Below are 14,225 nucleotides of genomic sequence, written 5' to 3' on the forward strand. Positions count from 1 at the left end.
CACATTTTGGTGTAACCTCATCAGGCTTATAAGGGTTTTGTTAGCCATATGGGCTTGTAACTGCCTCCTGTGTTGGCTGTGACCGGACCAGAGCTGCATTATCTGATCTTTGGGACAGGCCGGGAATTGGAGCGTTCCACAAAGTTCATTGTGATGTGGAAGCTGAGCCTCTTCGCTGCAAACAGGCTGAGGCTGGCCATCTGTTCTCCTTCTCTCTTCCAAATAAGATATCTGAACAGGCAGGTGATTCTGATTCCTGGTCTTCTCAGAAGGAATAATAGCAGTAGAATCTTACACCTGGAGAGGACCTAGCGCTCCCACCAGTTTTAAATGGCCTCTTTTAGAAAGATAGACGTGTAAACTATCTTGAACAAATGGTAATATACTCGTAACATAGTTTTACATTAGACATTCTAGAATTTTCTTCATCATCCCTGACAGTCAAAACCTTACTCATATGTACTCCAAATCTCTATGCCTTCTTTCAAAATTGATTTCCTCTAGGGGTGCCTGGGGGCTCAGTCAGTTAAGCATCCGACTTTGGCTCAGGTTATGATCTCACCATTCGTGGGTTCGAGCCCTGCGTCAGGCTCTGTGCTGACAGCTCAGAGCCTGGAACCTGCTTCAGATTCTGTCTCCCTCTCTCTCTGCCCCTCCCCCACTTGCCCTCTGTCCCACTCTCAAAAATAAATAAACATTAAAAAAAATAAATTTAAAAATAAAATTAAAAAAAAAGAAATGTTTACAGTGTCCTGACTTTGTGCCAGATGTGGCATTCAGTTCAGGGGCCTCAGAGTTAATGGGACAGTCTTCCCATCTGCAACAAACTCACAGGCTTCTGACATGCAAAACCCGTAAGCAAATGACCTTTAAGAGTGCTTTCCTCTAGAAAAAATTACCTCAGTTGCTCTTATCTTTCCTCCTAGGACCTGTTTTTCCAATATCACTGTTATTTATTGGGCATATAAAGGACATTTTTAAAGAGTAGGGAATTGTTTTTATTTTAGACCCTACTCACATGTATAATAATTTTTAAACAGTAGCAGTAAGAGCATAAATAACAGTTACGTATTTATTCTAATCTTCGCTTTGCTAACATATTTATTTTATATTTTGTGGCATATTAAAATCATTTATTCTAGGTGGTGGAATTATGGCTGTTTCAATTTTCTTCTTAATTCTTTTTTTTAAATTCTCCAAATCTCTACAATGACCGTATGATACATTTCTAAAAACAAAATATTTTTGTTTTTATGTTTATTTTATTTTTGAGAGTGAGAGAGAGAGAGAGAGAGAGCACAAGGTGGGGAGTGCAGAGAGAGAGAGGGAGAGAGAGGGAGGGCCACAGAATCCAAAGCAGGCTCCAGGCTCTGAGCTGTCAGTGCAGAGCCCAATGTGGGGCTAGAACCCACGAGCCATGAGATCATGACCTGAGATGAAATTGGATGCTCAACCAACTGAACCACCCAGGTGCTCTGAAAAAATATTTTTAAAGCTACTGTATTCAAATATTTAAAACATTTTTAAAATAGATGTTTAATTTCCATATAGTGAAATGCAACACTCTTAAGGTTACTGGTAGATGAGTTTTGACAAACATATGGACTCTATAACCTACTCCTCTATCAAGATAGATAGAACAGGGGCACCTGGGTGGCTCAGTTGCTTAAACATTCAACTCATTTCAGCTCAGGTCATGATTTCATGGTTTGTGAGACTGAGCTCTGCATCAAGCTGTGCTGTCAGCGCAGAGCCTGCTTGGAATTCTCTCTCTCCCTGTCTCTCTGCCCCTCCCCTATCTGTGCCCTCCCTCTCCTCAAAATAAATTAATAAACAAACTTTTTTTTTTTAAAGAAGCTAGAACATTTCCTTACTCCAAGAAGTTCCTTTATGCCTCTTTTGAGTCAGTCTCCACCCTGCCCCCACTCCACCCCAGAAATACAACCACTGTTCTGATTGTTATTACCATAGATTAGCTTCACCTGTTCTAGAACATCCTCTTGGTGGAATCATAGAGTATGGATTCTTTTGTGTCTGGCTTCTTTCCTGGGTGTTACATTTTTCGCCATCCACCCTTGTTGCTGTAAGTATCGGCAGTTTGTTCCTTGATTCCTTTCTTATTGCTGATTAGTATTTGTTGGGGGATCATCATCAGAAAGGACATGACCACTGACTGACCCATGAGCTAGACCTGGGCAGCCAGAGGCTTCTCACTCCCTCCACCGTCTCTGGACTGTGGGTTTCACCTACCTTTCCTGTTCCCAGAGGCTGCTCTCAGGATATCGCCCGGAGACGGCGATGTGTTTGAGACAGCTGCACGGTGTACGTGACTGAGCCCATCTAGGACCTCTTCATAAACTTTTAAGATTTGGAGGATGAGGGCAGGGATCAGTTTGTCTTGCTGCAGCTCAAGACAAGCCTTGTATGTAAGTTCCCTTTGCTAATGGTAAAAGTGCCACCTACAGATGTGGAGGGGCCTCTTTCTTCGGTCTCTCCCTGCCCTCTGCCTATGGGGCTCGGTTTCAGATTATACCCAGAAGGCTCCTGATGAGATTGTGAACCTACATCTTCCACTGTATGGTATTCCAATTTTTGACATTATTACCTTCCTGATTATTGTAAGAACTGAATAATACTTCAGTGATTGTGATCTAACATTTATTCCTCGCTGCTTATTTCTGTTATTCTTTCCTACATCCCCCCTCGCCCCGTTTCCTTTGTCTGCTACCACAAGAAGCCTTTTTGGGACAGACTCCCTTGCCTTCCCAGAACAGATAATGGTACATTATGCCCTGGAATTTGATCAATATGGTGACTTTTGGGCTAACCAGAACGAATTTTCTGAGCTTATCTTTTTCGAGGAAGAATGAGTCACTAAGAACGCTAATTGATAAGCTGAAACATCTTCGCAAATCCTCTATCGATTCATCTTGTTAGATATTAATTTTAATCCCACAGTAGCGTCCCTCAGCATTGCAGTTTGTGTTAAAGTCGAATGCACTGTTTGGGCACCATCCAAAATTCTTTCAATACTGAAGCTCCAAAAGAACCCTGTGAATTATTTCTCTCGGAAAGCTGTCTCATAGTGGAGCCAGCGGCTAGGTTAGGCCATGTTGGAATTTTGACAGCAAATCACCAATTTGCTTATTACTACTGATGCATAGTAGGAGAATTAAAGTACCTGTATTCATTTCCTAGGGCTGCCATAACCAAATCCTACAAACTGGGCGGCTTAAAATAGTAGAAATGTGTTGTCTTACAGTTCTGGAGGCCAGAAACCCAAAATCAGGGTGTTGGCACAGCCAGGATCCCTCTGAAACCTGTAGGGGACCCCTTCCTTGCCTCTTTCTAGCTTCTGATGGTTTGCTGGCGGTTTTAGGCATCCTTTGGCTTGCCGCCACTTAACTCCTGTGGTGTCTTCAAGTGCCATCTTCTTTGTTTTAATCTTTTATTTTTTTAATGTCTATTTATTTTTGAAAGAGAGACAGAGAGAAACAGAGCATGAGCCGGAGAAGGGCAGAGAAAGAGGGAGACACAGTCCGAAGCAGGCTTCAGGCTCTGAGCTGTCAGCACAGACCCCAACATGGGGCTCGAACTCACGAGTGGTGAGATCATGACCTGAGCCAAAGTCAGATGCTTAACCGACTGAGCTACCCAGGTGCTCCATGTTGTTTTTTTTTTTTTTTTTAACATGCCATCTTCTTATAAGGACACAAATCATACTGGATTAGGGGCTCACCCTACTCCAGAATGACTGCATCTTAATTTAATTAATTACATCTGCAATGACCCTATTTCTAAATAAGGAGACTGGGGTCAGGACTTCACCATATCTTTTGGGGGGGGGGTTACAATGCAGCCTGTAACAGTGCCCAAGGAAGTTAATGTCATCGACTGCTACTTCCCTCTGTCAGGTGTTTAGAGGGAGGTGACTAAGTATTAGATGCTGATTATATTAGATACCTAGGAGGTAAAAGCTTGGGCTTTCAGCAGATAAGGCCCACACTCTCTGGGCTTTTGGATGAACTCGATGTGGGCCACAGTGAGCAAAGTCTGACATACTGGAGAACCACCCTAAGGCCATAAAAATCTTCTATTCCTTTATTTTATTTTTTAATGTTTATTCATTTTTTTTGAGAGAGACAATGCAGTGGGGGAGGGCAGAGAGTGAGGGAGACACAAAATCCAAAGCAGGCTCCAGGCTCTGAGCTGTTTGTGCAGAGCCCAACACAGGGCTTGAACTCAATGAACTGTGAGATCATGACCTGAGCTGAAGTCAGGCACTTACCTGACTGAGCCACCCAGGTGCCCCCTCTAGTCCTTTAACTTTTGGATCAAATGTTTGTATAAATGGTCTATTCTGGATTTTGCGTTGGCATTATTACCCTATAGGCTTATGTTAAAAGATATTATCAGAAATAGATATAAGAATCTCACTCTTAAATTTATTGTGGAGATGTTGCTGAGGTCATATTTAATAATAATGATGATGGTGATAGCCATTGAGTTTGAGTTTTTACTGTTTACAGTTTGCTGGACTCTGTGCCAAGTGCTTTGTTATATTATTCTGCTTCATTATTACAACAACTATGTGAATTGATATTGTTATTCTTAATGTACAGGTGAGAAAAATGAAACTTCCCCTATAGACAACACAGCTAGAAAGGTTTGAAGCCAAGATTCAAAGCCAGGTCTATCCCCACTCCAATGTCTGTGTCCCCTCGTATGAAGCTTTACTACCTCTCACTGTAGCCCACGGTGTCTCTGTCACAAAGTACCCACAGATGAAATCTCCCCCAACATTAGAATTCCCTTTATAGTGTTCATGACCCTCAGAGTGACATAGAGGAGACAGAACTGTCTCCATGAATATTAGATTTTACCGGATCATGGGCACAAGGCTATGGGTACATTTTAACCAAGGCTTATAGAAGACGTAAACCCTTCTCCCTTTGGAATAATTCATATCATCTCCCTGTTCTGTTGCCTCACATCACCATAACATCCTACCACCATTTACCAAAAGGGGCATTATCAGGAAAGTCAGGAGAAATAGATCTACAATGTGACCTGACCCCTAAATTTAGCCTTGGCTGTCTCTTCTTACCCTCAGCTTGTGTGCCCTTTGCATTGTAAAAGCGCATAGCACCAGCTAGAACAAAGGAAGGTAACCTAGCTTGGGCTAAACTCCATGGACACCTGGGCACCAAGAATATCACTTAGGGGCTCCTGGGTGGCTCAGTAGGTTGAGAGGCCAACTCTTGGTTTCAGCTCAGATCATAATCTCATAATTTGTGAGATAGAACCCCACATCCTGCTTGAGATACTTTTTCTCTCTCCCTCTCTCTGTGCCCCTCCCCTGCTTGTGTGCACTCTGTCTCTCTCTCAAAATAAATATACTATTTTTTTATTTAATGTCCCTTAGATCCTTCTCCATAAGCCAATCAAATGCATACCACAATGGAAGACACCTGACAAATTAAGAGAAAGGAGACCAAGCAAAACAATTTTAGTGCTGGTTTGTGATTAATTAGGTCACTTAAAAATTATTTTAAGTTTATTTATTTATTCTGAGAGAGAGAGAGAGCGGGTAGGGGAGGAGTAGAGAGAAAGAGGAAGAGAGAGAATCCCAAGCAGGCTCCACACCATCAGCCTAGAGCCTGATGCAGGACCCAAACCACGAACCATGAGATCATGACCTGAGCTGAAACCAAGAGTTGGACACTTAACCAACTGAGCCACCGAGGCACCCCTAACTAGGTCATTTTTAAAGACAAGAAAACAGAATTCATATCAAAACATAGGTTGCTAAAGGCCTTTATAATACTTAGTGTCAGACACAGAGGGAAAGATACATTTAAAACCAAAGCTAGTTTGAGTCTGCCCTCTACTGCTACATCAGGGAGCCCAGAGAGCTTTAGAAACACAGATGTCTTCTCTGTAAACTCAGTACAAAGAAAAGCAGGGCATTTCTTGACAACTGGTCTCTTCCTCTTATAGACACAGTGGGTCTCGTTGCCAATTACAGTTCCCTCTGTGGCTTCTATGCAGAAGAATCTGTGGCTTCCCTCTGACAATTACACCAGCTCTCAAAGTCTGCATTTTGGTTTCCTTCGCACCTCCCTAGTTTTTCTTTAGTTTTCTGTGTTTTATGCCCTGTCACTGAATTTCCACATATACATATTTATTTTTTATATTGAGCAATATGTACTTCTCTACACTACCTTCCACAGCATAAATCATGTAAAAATAAGTCAGTAAATACGTTCACAATATTCAGGGCACCTTGATCTTAATAAATTATCTCTTAATCATAATCCAACTGAGATGGTCCCCACTGGTCACTAGCCTATGTTTTGCTTGTTGATGTTTTTAATTTTTGATTTTTATTTGAAGAGGGTCTGGCTAACTAATTTTTAATTTTTATGTATTTTTAAAAATTTCAGTATAATTAATATACAGTATTACATGTGTTTCAGGTGTACAATCTAGTGATTCAACAATTCTTTACATTGCTCAGTACTCATAATAATAAGTGTACTCTTAATCCCCTTCACCTGTTTCCCCCATCCCCCCCACCTCCCCTTTGGTAACCATCAGTTTGTTCTCTAGAGTTAAGAGTCTGGTTTTTTGTCTTTTTTTTTCATTCATTTGTTTTGTTTCTTAAATTCCATATATGAGTGGTATCATATAGTATTTGTCTTTCTCTGACTGAGTTATTTAACATAATACTTTCTAGATCCATCCATGTTACTGCAAATGGCAAGATTTCATTCTTTTTTATGGCTGAGTAATATTCCGTTGTATTATATATACACCATATTTTTTTTATCCATTCATCTATATGAATGGACACTTGGGATGATTATGTATCTTGGCTATTGTAAATAATACTGCAGTAAACATAGGATGCATTTTTTTTTCCAGTTAGTGTTTTTGTTTCCTTTGGAATACCCAGTAGTGGAATTACTGAATCATATGGTAGTTCTATTTTTACTTTTTTGAAGAACCTCCATGCTATCTGCCACAGAAGCTGCACCAGTTTACATTTCCACCAGCAGCAATGAGAATTCCTTTTTCTCAACATCCTTACCAACACTTGTTTCTTGTATTCTTAATTTTAGCCATCCTGATAGGTGTGAGGTGATAGCTCATTTTACATTTCCCTAAGGATGAGTGATGTTGCGCATATTTTCTTGTGTCTGTTGGCCATCTGTATGTCTTATTTAGAAAATGTCTATTCAAGGGCATTTGAGTGGCTCAGTCGGTTAAGTGTCCGGCTTCAGATCAGGTCATGATCTCACAGTTCGTGGGTTTGAGCCCTGCGTCGGGCTCTGTGCTGACAGCTAGCTCAAAGTCTGGAGACCGCTTCAGATTCTGTATCTCCTTCTCTCTCTGACTCTCCCCTGCTTGTGCTCTCTCTCTCTGTCTCTTATAAGTAAATAAAAAACATTTAAAAAATTAAAAAAGAAAGTGTCTATTCATGTCTTCTGCCCATTTTTAATTGGATTATTTATTTTTGTTTTTGTTTTTATTTTTTGGTGTTGAGTTGCATAAACAATGTGTATGTTTTGGATATTAACTCCTTATTGGATATATTATTTACAAATATCTTCTTCCATTCAGTGGGTTGTTGCTTTGTTTTGTTGGTGGTTTTCTTCACTGTGCAACTTCACTGTGCAGAAGAAGCTTTTTATTTTGGTCTGGTCCCAGTAGTTCAGTTTTGCTTTTGTTTTCCTTGGCTTTGGAGACAAATCTAGAAAAATGCTTCTACCTCTGACGTCAAAGAGATTACTGCCTTTGCTTTCTTCTAGGAATTTTATGGTTTCAGGTCTCACATTTAGGCCTTTAATCCATTTGGAGTTTATTTTGTGTATAAAGGGCCCGGTTTCATTCTTTTGCATGTAGCTGTCCAGTTTTCCCAGCACCATTTGTTGAAGAGACTTTTTCCCGTTACATATTCTTGCTCCTTTGTTGAAGATCAATTGACCATATAATTATTTGGTTTATTTCTGGGTTCTCTATTCTGTTCCATTGATCTATGTGTCTGCTTTTGTGCCAGTACCATATTGTTTTGAATACTACAGCTTTGTAGTATATCTTGAAATCTGGGATATGATATCTCCAGTTTTGTTCTTTTTTTTCAAGGTTGTTTTGGCTAATCAGGGTTTTCTGTGGTTCCATATGAATTCTATGATTATTCTAGTTCTGTGAAAAATGTTCTTGGTATTTTGATAGGGATTACGTTAAATCTGTAAATTGCTTTGGGTAGTCTGGACATTTTAGCAATATTTGTTCTCCCAATCCATGAACATAGAATATCTCACCATTTGTTTGTGTCGTCTTTCTTTCGACTTTCTTTCATCAATGTTTTATAGTTTTCAGAATAAAGATCCTTAGCCTCAAGGTCACTAACTTTTAATCCCTGTAGACATCAGAGTGCATCTTACTTTAAGGCATTTGATTACTTCTAGCGATGCTAGTCAATGTCTCTGGTGTCTAGAGAGGCTCTCTCCTCATGACTTTCTACTCGGTCAGGCTTCAGTCTCTATTCTGCTGCAAAAGGTCTTGTCAGGGTCACTAGGAGCCTCTGTGTTGCCAAATCTGACCCTCCCTTCTGTGTCTTCCTCTTACCTCCCTTGGCAGGAACTGACCACTCCCTCCTTCCTCAGCCTCTGGACAACACACAATCCTGGTTTTCCTTTTACTGCAAGGACTGATTTTTCTTGATCATTCTTTCTAGGCTCTCCTTTGCTGGAACTCTATGATTAGAGAGGCCCAGCCTTGTCCTAGGACCCCTGTTCTTGAAATCACTTTTTCCCTAGGCCATCTCATTCAATACCATCCACATGCTGGTGTATCTAGACTTGACCTCTATTTATATTTTATAACCAGCTGTCCTTTTGACAGCTTTGTTTGGGTGCTTCATGGATATTCTAGACTTAACATCTTGAAAATAGAACTTCTAAATCCCACTCCCCACTGCCTCCCTTCCCCCAATCCCTACCCCACCCCCTCCACCCCACCACCCCCACTACCCTCCCACCCCCTGGGTCTGGTAGTTCTCCAATTTGTCCCCATCTGGATAAATGACACTACTCTTTATTCAGCTGCTCAGGGAAAAGATTTAGAGTTACACTTGATTCTTTTCTTTCCTCGCCTCCCATATGTCAGTTCATCAGCAAGTTCTGTTGTCTTTGCTCCAAAACATGTGGGGAGTCCACCTGTTTCTTTCTGTTTCAACCATTTCAGCCTCACCTAGGATCATATCCATGAGACTCGCCCAAGATTCTCAGTGGGTCTCTGCTTCTCCCTTCAGCAGCCTGAGAGATCTTTTTAACGTGTAAATCAGATCACACCCCCTCATCCTTAAAACCTGCCAGTGGCTTCCCATTGCCCTCAGGACAAAACGTAAACTCCTTACCCCAGTGAGGGCTGCCTTATTCTGGCCCCAGCCCACCTCTCTGATCTTCTTTCTTCCTTTTTCATTTTTGAAACTTATTATAGAATAGTGTAAACATGTAAAAAAGTAGACTGAGGATTAAAAAGAGCCCCTGATTGCTTATCAATAATTATTAACTCATGGTCAGTTTTGCTTCTTCTTTATCTCCACTTACTTCCCTCCTACCTGGGTTATTTTGAAGCAAATTCCGGACATTTTATCCTTTCATCTATAAGCGCTTTCAGTATATATAGATTAAAACCATTAAAAATAAAATATAACCATGGCACAATTTTCATACCTAAAAATGGTAATGCTAATTCCTTAATGGCATCAAATATTGAGTTAGTGTTCAGATTTCCAGTTGTCTCATAACTGTCTTTTTATTTTGACTGTTGATTTACGATCCAAATTATGATTTTTGATATGCCTTTTTAATCTCTTTTAAGCTACTGGTTTTTGTCCCCAGCCCCCACCTCTCTCTTTTCTAATTCTCTTTACAATTTATATGTTAAAGAACCTAGATTATTTGTCAAGTAGTGTTTCTCACTGTGGATTTTCCTGATTACAACCCTGTAGTGTGGGTTGACATTTTCCTCTCTCTTCTATTTTCTCTAAATTGGTATTTGGCTCTAGAGGCTTGATTGGAATCATGTTTGATTTGTTCCTTTCCTGGGGGGGGAGGGGACAAGATTACTGCACACGTGGTGGTGGGACTTACCTTACCACTGCCCTCCTTGCCCACCACCAACCTGGGCTGTGCTGGCCTCTGTCCTGTTCCTTGCATACAAGCTAGTTCCAGCCTCAGGGCCTTTGCATTGGCTATTTCCTCTGCTGTAACACCACCACCACTACCTTACAACCTCCATTTTTTACATGCCAGCTGCTTCATGTCATTCAGGTCTCAGCCTACATGTCACTGATCAGAGCAGCCCCTCTGGGACCTCTCTATCTGCTCCCTGATACTTCTCACCACTGGACACCATTTATGTATGCATTTGTTGGCTTGTTTACTATTTACCTCCTTCTACGAGACGTGGATCATCAGCCCCATGGGAGCCAGAGCCTCGTCTCTCACACTCACTGCCGTACCCCCGGCAGCTGGCATAGTGTCAGACCCACAGTAGGCACTCAGTGGATGTGTGCTGAATGAGATGAAGGCTCTCAGTCACGTCTGTCTCTGTGTGTTCAGGCATCCAAAGGAGGCACCATCAAAGCTGCCTCGGGATTCAGTGCCATGGAGGACGCCCAGACCCTGAGGAAGGCCATGAAGGGGCTCGGTAAGTGTCCCACAGCGGGTAAACACTCGCTTGTGTGTTGTGCATCACAGAGTCACACACAGGGTGCTGTGTCCACTGGCAAAATATGACTAGGTCCCTAAGAAAATACAGTGGGAACAAGTTGGCTTTTCAAGACAAATGGGATGGGAGGACATTACTCACTTATATTATAGAATTTAACATATAATGCACTAATTCTAGAATTCCCCAATTATTTAAATCTGTTTTATGTTACAACATTATGCATCTGTGTATAAAAACCTTAGAAATGTATTTGTTTTCCAGTCAGTGCTGTATATGGATAGTGTCACAAGGTTTACAAAGCGCTTTCACAACTATTATTTCCATGGGGATACACAACCACCCAGTAATTTAGTGAAAGCACCTGTTGCTATTGTTATTTTCACCCCATTTCACAGATGTGACTGAGACACATGGTAAGTGGAACGAAGCCATGAGAAACACTCAGTAGGCCGAGGACTCTGGCGGGTGTAGTCACGTGGGTGCACCGCAGGCTGCCCTGGGTTAGCCTTTTGCCTAGGTGGACATTAGGCCAGAGAAGTGCCCTTGGTTTGTAGCTGCTGTTATGTTCTCCTTGAACTATTTGGATAAACTATTTGGTCATGAAGCTTTAATTACCAATTTTCCTCCTCCCAAAGAGCCCATTTTAGTTAGCCCCAGTGTTACTGACAGCAACAGCGACAATAACAGTGATAGAGAATGTTTATTACATTCTATTATGCGTCAGACACAATGCATTACATAGATTATCTACAAACACGTTATGGGGATTATAATAATCAACAGTTTGTTTTACTGGTAAGAAGTTGAGGGTTTTTTTATGTTTTTTAAATTTTTATTTTTGATACAGAGAGAGACAGAGCATGAGAAGGGGAGGGGCAGAGAGAGAAGGAGACACAGAAACCGAAGCAGGCTCTAGGCTCTGAGCTAGCTGTCAGCCCAGAGCCTGACACGGGACTCAAACCCGTGAACGTGAGATCATGACCTGAGCCGAAGTCAGAGGCTTAACTGACTGAGCCACCCAGGTGCCCCGAAGTTGAGATTTAGAGAGGTTAAGCTAACTTGCCCAACATCTTGGAGCTAGTAAGTGTCAGAGTCAGGATTCTAGGTGATTCCAGGCAGTCAGACTCAAGCAGTCAGATTCCAGAGCAGTAGTTTAAGTCACTGTACTACCCTGCTGCCCTCTGAACAGAATGTTATTCTGAATCTATACGTCCTTCTCATTTTCCCTTTTTCATAAATAAGATGGAAAATGTCTCTGGCCCATTTTTTTCCATGTTATTCTGTGTCTTTGGTATATAGCAAGAACACCATAGTTCAGAATGTGGACCACATGGCACTGAGAACTCTCAAAATAAAAGTCAGGAGACATTTGACAGCCAATTCTTAACAGCGTCTGCTGTGTGGGGACCAATGCAAGGCAGTAGTTGGAGGACACAAGCATTTTAAGACCTAGTCCAGCGGCACCTGGGTGGATCAGTCAGTTAAGTGTCTGACTTCGGTTCAGGTCATGATCTCACGGTTAGTGGGTTCAAGCCCCACATTGGGCTCTCTGCTGTCAGCACAGAGCCCCATCAGATCCTCTGTTCCCCTCTTACTCTGTCCCTCCCCTACTTGTTCTCTTTTTCTCTTTCAAACAAATAAATAAAAACTTAAAAAGAAAACAAAACAGGGGCGCCTGGGTGGCTCAGTTGGTTGGGCCTCCGACTTCGGCTCAGGTCAGATCTCACGTTCGTGGATTCGAGCCCTGTGTCGGGCTCTGTGCTGACAGCTAGCTCAGAGCCGGGAGCCTGCTTCCGATTCTGTGTCTCCTTCTCTCTCTGCCCCTCCCCCTCTCATGCTCTGTCTCTCTCTGTATCAAAAATAAATAAAACATTAAAAAAATTTTTTAAAAAAACCTAGTCCAGCTAGTCCATGGATGCTAGGTGGGTAAGGCATGCACAGAAATAATAATATGATAATAGCTATTATGATGTGATCTGATAGGGAGGTACAAATAAGATCCCATTAGGTTCAGAGAGGAGATCACATTGAATTTGGGGGCATCAGGCAAAACTTCTTGGAGGATGCAGAATTTGAGATGGGTTTTGGGAGAGAACTTGTTTCAGCAGAGATAAGAGAGAATGTGTTTCAGGTGAATGGAGTAGCATGAGCAAGGCCATAGGTGAGTGTCCCATTTCCAGTTTAGCTGAGGCCTAGGGAAGTCACAGTAAATGCACGGAAAGGTGGCTTGTGGCAGGAGGTACCTACAAAACAGGAGTTGGCTGGTACCAAAGGGAGGTCCTGGGGTTGCTACTGAGAAGGCCGTCTGTAGAATTGCAGACATGGGGGATGACCCAAAGGCACTGGCCAGAAAACCAGTGCCACGATCATGACACGACGTGGAGCAATGAGGGAGACACAAACCAGCAGACTGGGAATGAAGGTCAGGAGAAAGGAGTGTAGTACAGTTGGGTCAATATGATAATTCAAGGGCTAAGTCTGTGAATTGGCCTGGTATCCTTTCCTGTGGATACTTACAGTAGTGAATGGGATCTTGCGGAAAGTCTCAAATGCCAGACTGCCATTCCTGTAGTAAATCCAGCAAGGAAATCCTGAGCAAGGGAGAGACACCGCCAGAGCTTTTCTTTATAAGAAAATGAATCTGCCAAGACTTTGGAAAGACCAGTTAGGAGGTAGGAATACCAGTTACAGACTTTACAGTTGTCGAAGAACCTAAAATCCAGAATTGGAATGGTAGTGGTAGGAATCAAAGAGGGGGCAGATCCACAAAAGGTTTTAGAGTTAGATTTTGTATGCCTTGGCAGGAAATTTGAATGTGGAGGATGAGAGGACGGTAAAAAAAAAAAAAAAATCAAAGCTATGGGGTGCCTGGATGGCTGACTCTTGATTTCAATTCTGCTTTGATCATGATTTCATGGTTCATGAGATTGAGCCCCACCTCAGGCTCTGTGCTAAGCATGGAATCTGCTTGCGATTCTCTCTCCCTCTGCCCTTCTCTCCTGCTTGTGCACTTTGCGTTCTCTCTCTCTCAAAAAAAAAATAATAAAATAAAAGAAAACAAGCAAAGCTGTTTTGAGGGTTCAAACTTGACTGACTGAGAGAGAAGGATGGTGCTTTTTACAGAGATGGGGGTGGGCATACGATGGACCTCCCCCGCTGGGAGTTGTGAAGGAGGACAGGATGGTTGTATGTAGATACCTCCTGTCCTTCTTCTTCTTCTTTTTAAAGAGAACAGCAAGTAGGTCCCTAAGATATGTAAACAAAGTTTTACAGCCTCCTCCCTACAGCTTGCACTTTTCTTGTTCTCTAACCTTGCAAAGAATAACTCTGGCAAATCTGTATTTTTTTATTTCTCCCTGAAATATCCCAAAGTTCTTCTCTAGCCCATCACGACTCCCCATACGAAATGAACCATGAAGAAGCAGAAAACTCACCCAACGTGCATGAACACCTAGCTGTTTCTAAGACAAGGCACCAGT

General features: G+C 42.0%; 1 protein-coding gene across 3 annotated transcripts in view; it reads left to right on the forward strand.

Moving 5' to 3' along the window:
* ANXA4 (annexin A4) overlaps positions 1 to 14,225 on the forward strand; it is a 61,624-nt gene that overhangs the window by 23,551 nt on the left and 23,848 nt on the right. For 2 of the 3 annotated variants that reach the window (XM_029937536.1, XM_029937537.1), the window contains one exon: positions 10,635 to 10,722. In XM_029937536.1, the coding sequence (XP_029793396.1) occupies positions 10,635 to 10,722 (88 nt within the window). Of the gene's footprint in view, positions 1 to 2,032; positions 2,084 to 10,634; positions 10,723 to 14,225 lie in introns of those variants that run through there. The other variant, XM_029937538.1, reaches the window with a different exon arrangement.

The sequence above is a fragment of the Suricata suricatta genome, chromosome 4 (genome assembly GCF_006229205.1).
Source record: "Suricata suricatta isolate VVHF042 chromosome 4, meerkat_22Aug2017_6uvM2_HiC, whole genome shotgun sequence".
NCBI classification, from domain to species: Eukaryota; Metazoa; Chordata; class Mammalia; order Carnivora; family Herpestidae; genus Suricata; species Suricata suricatta.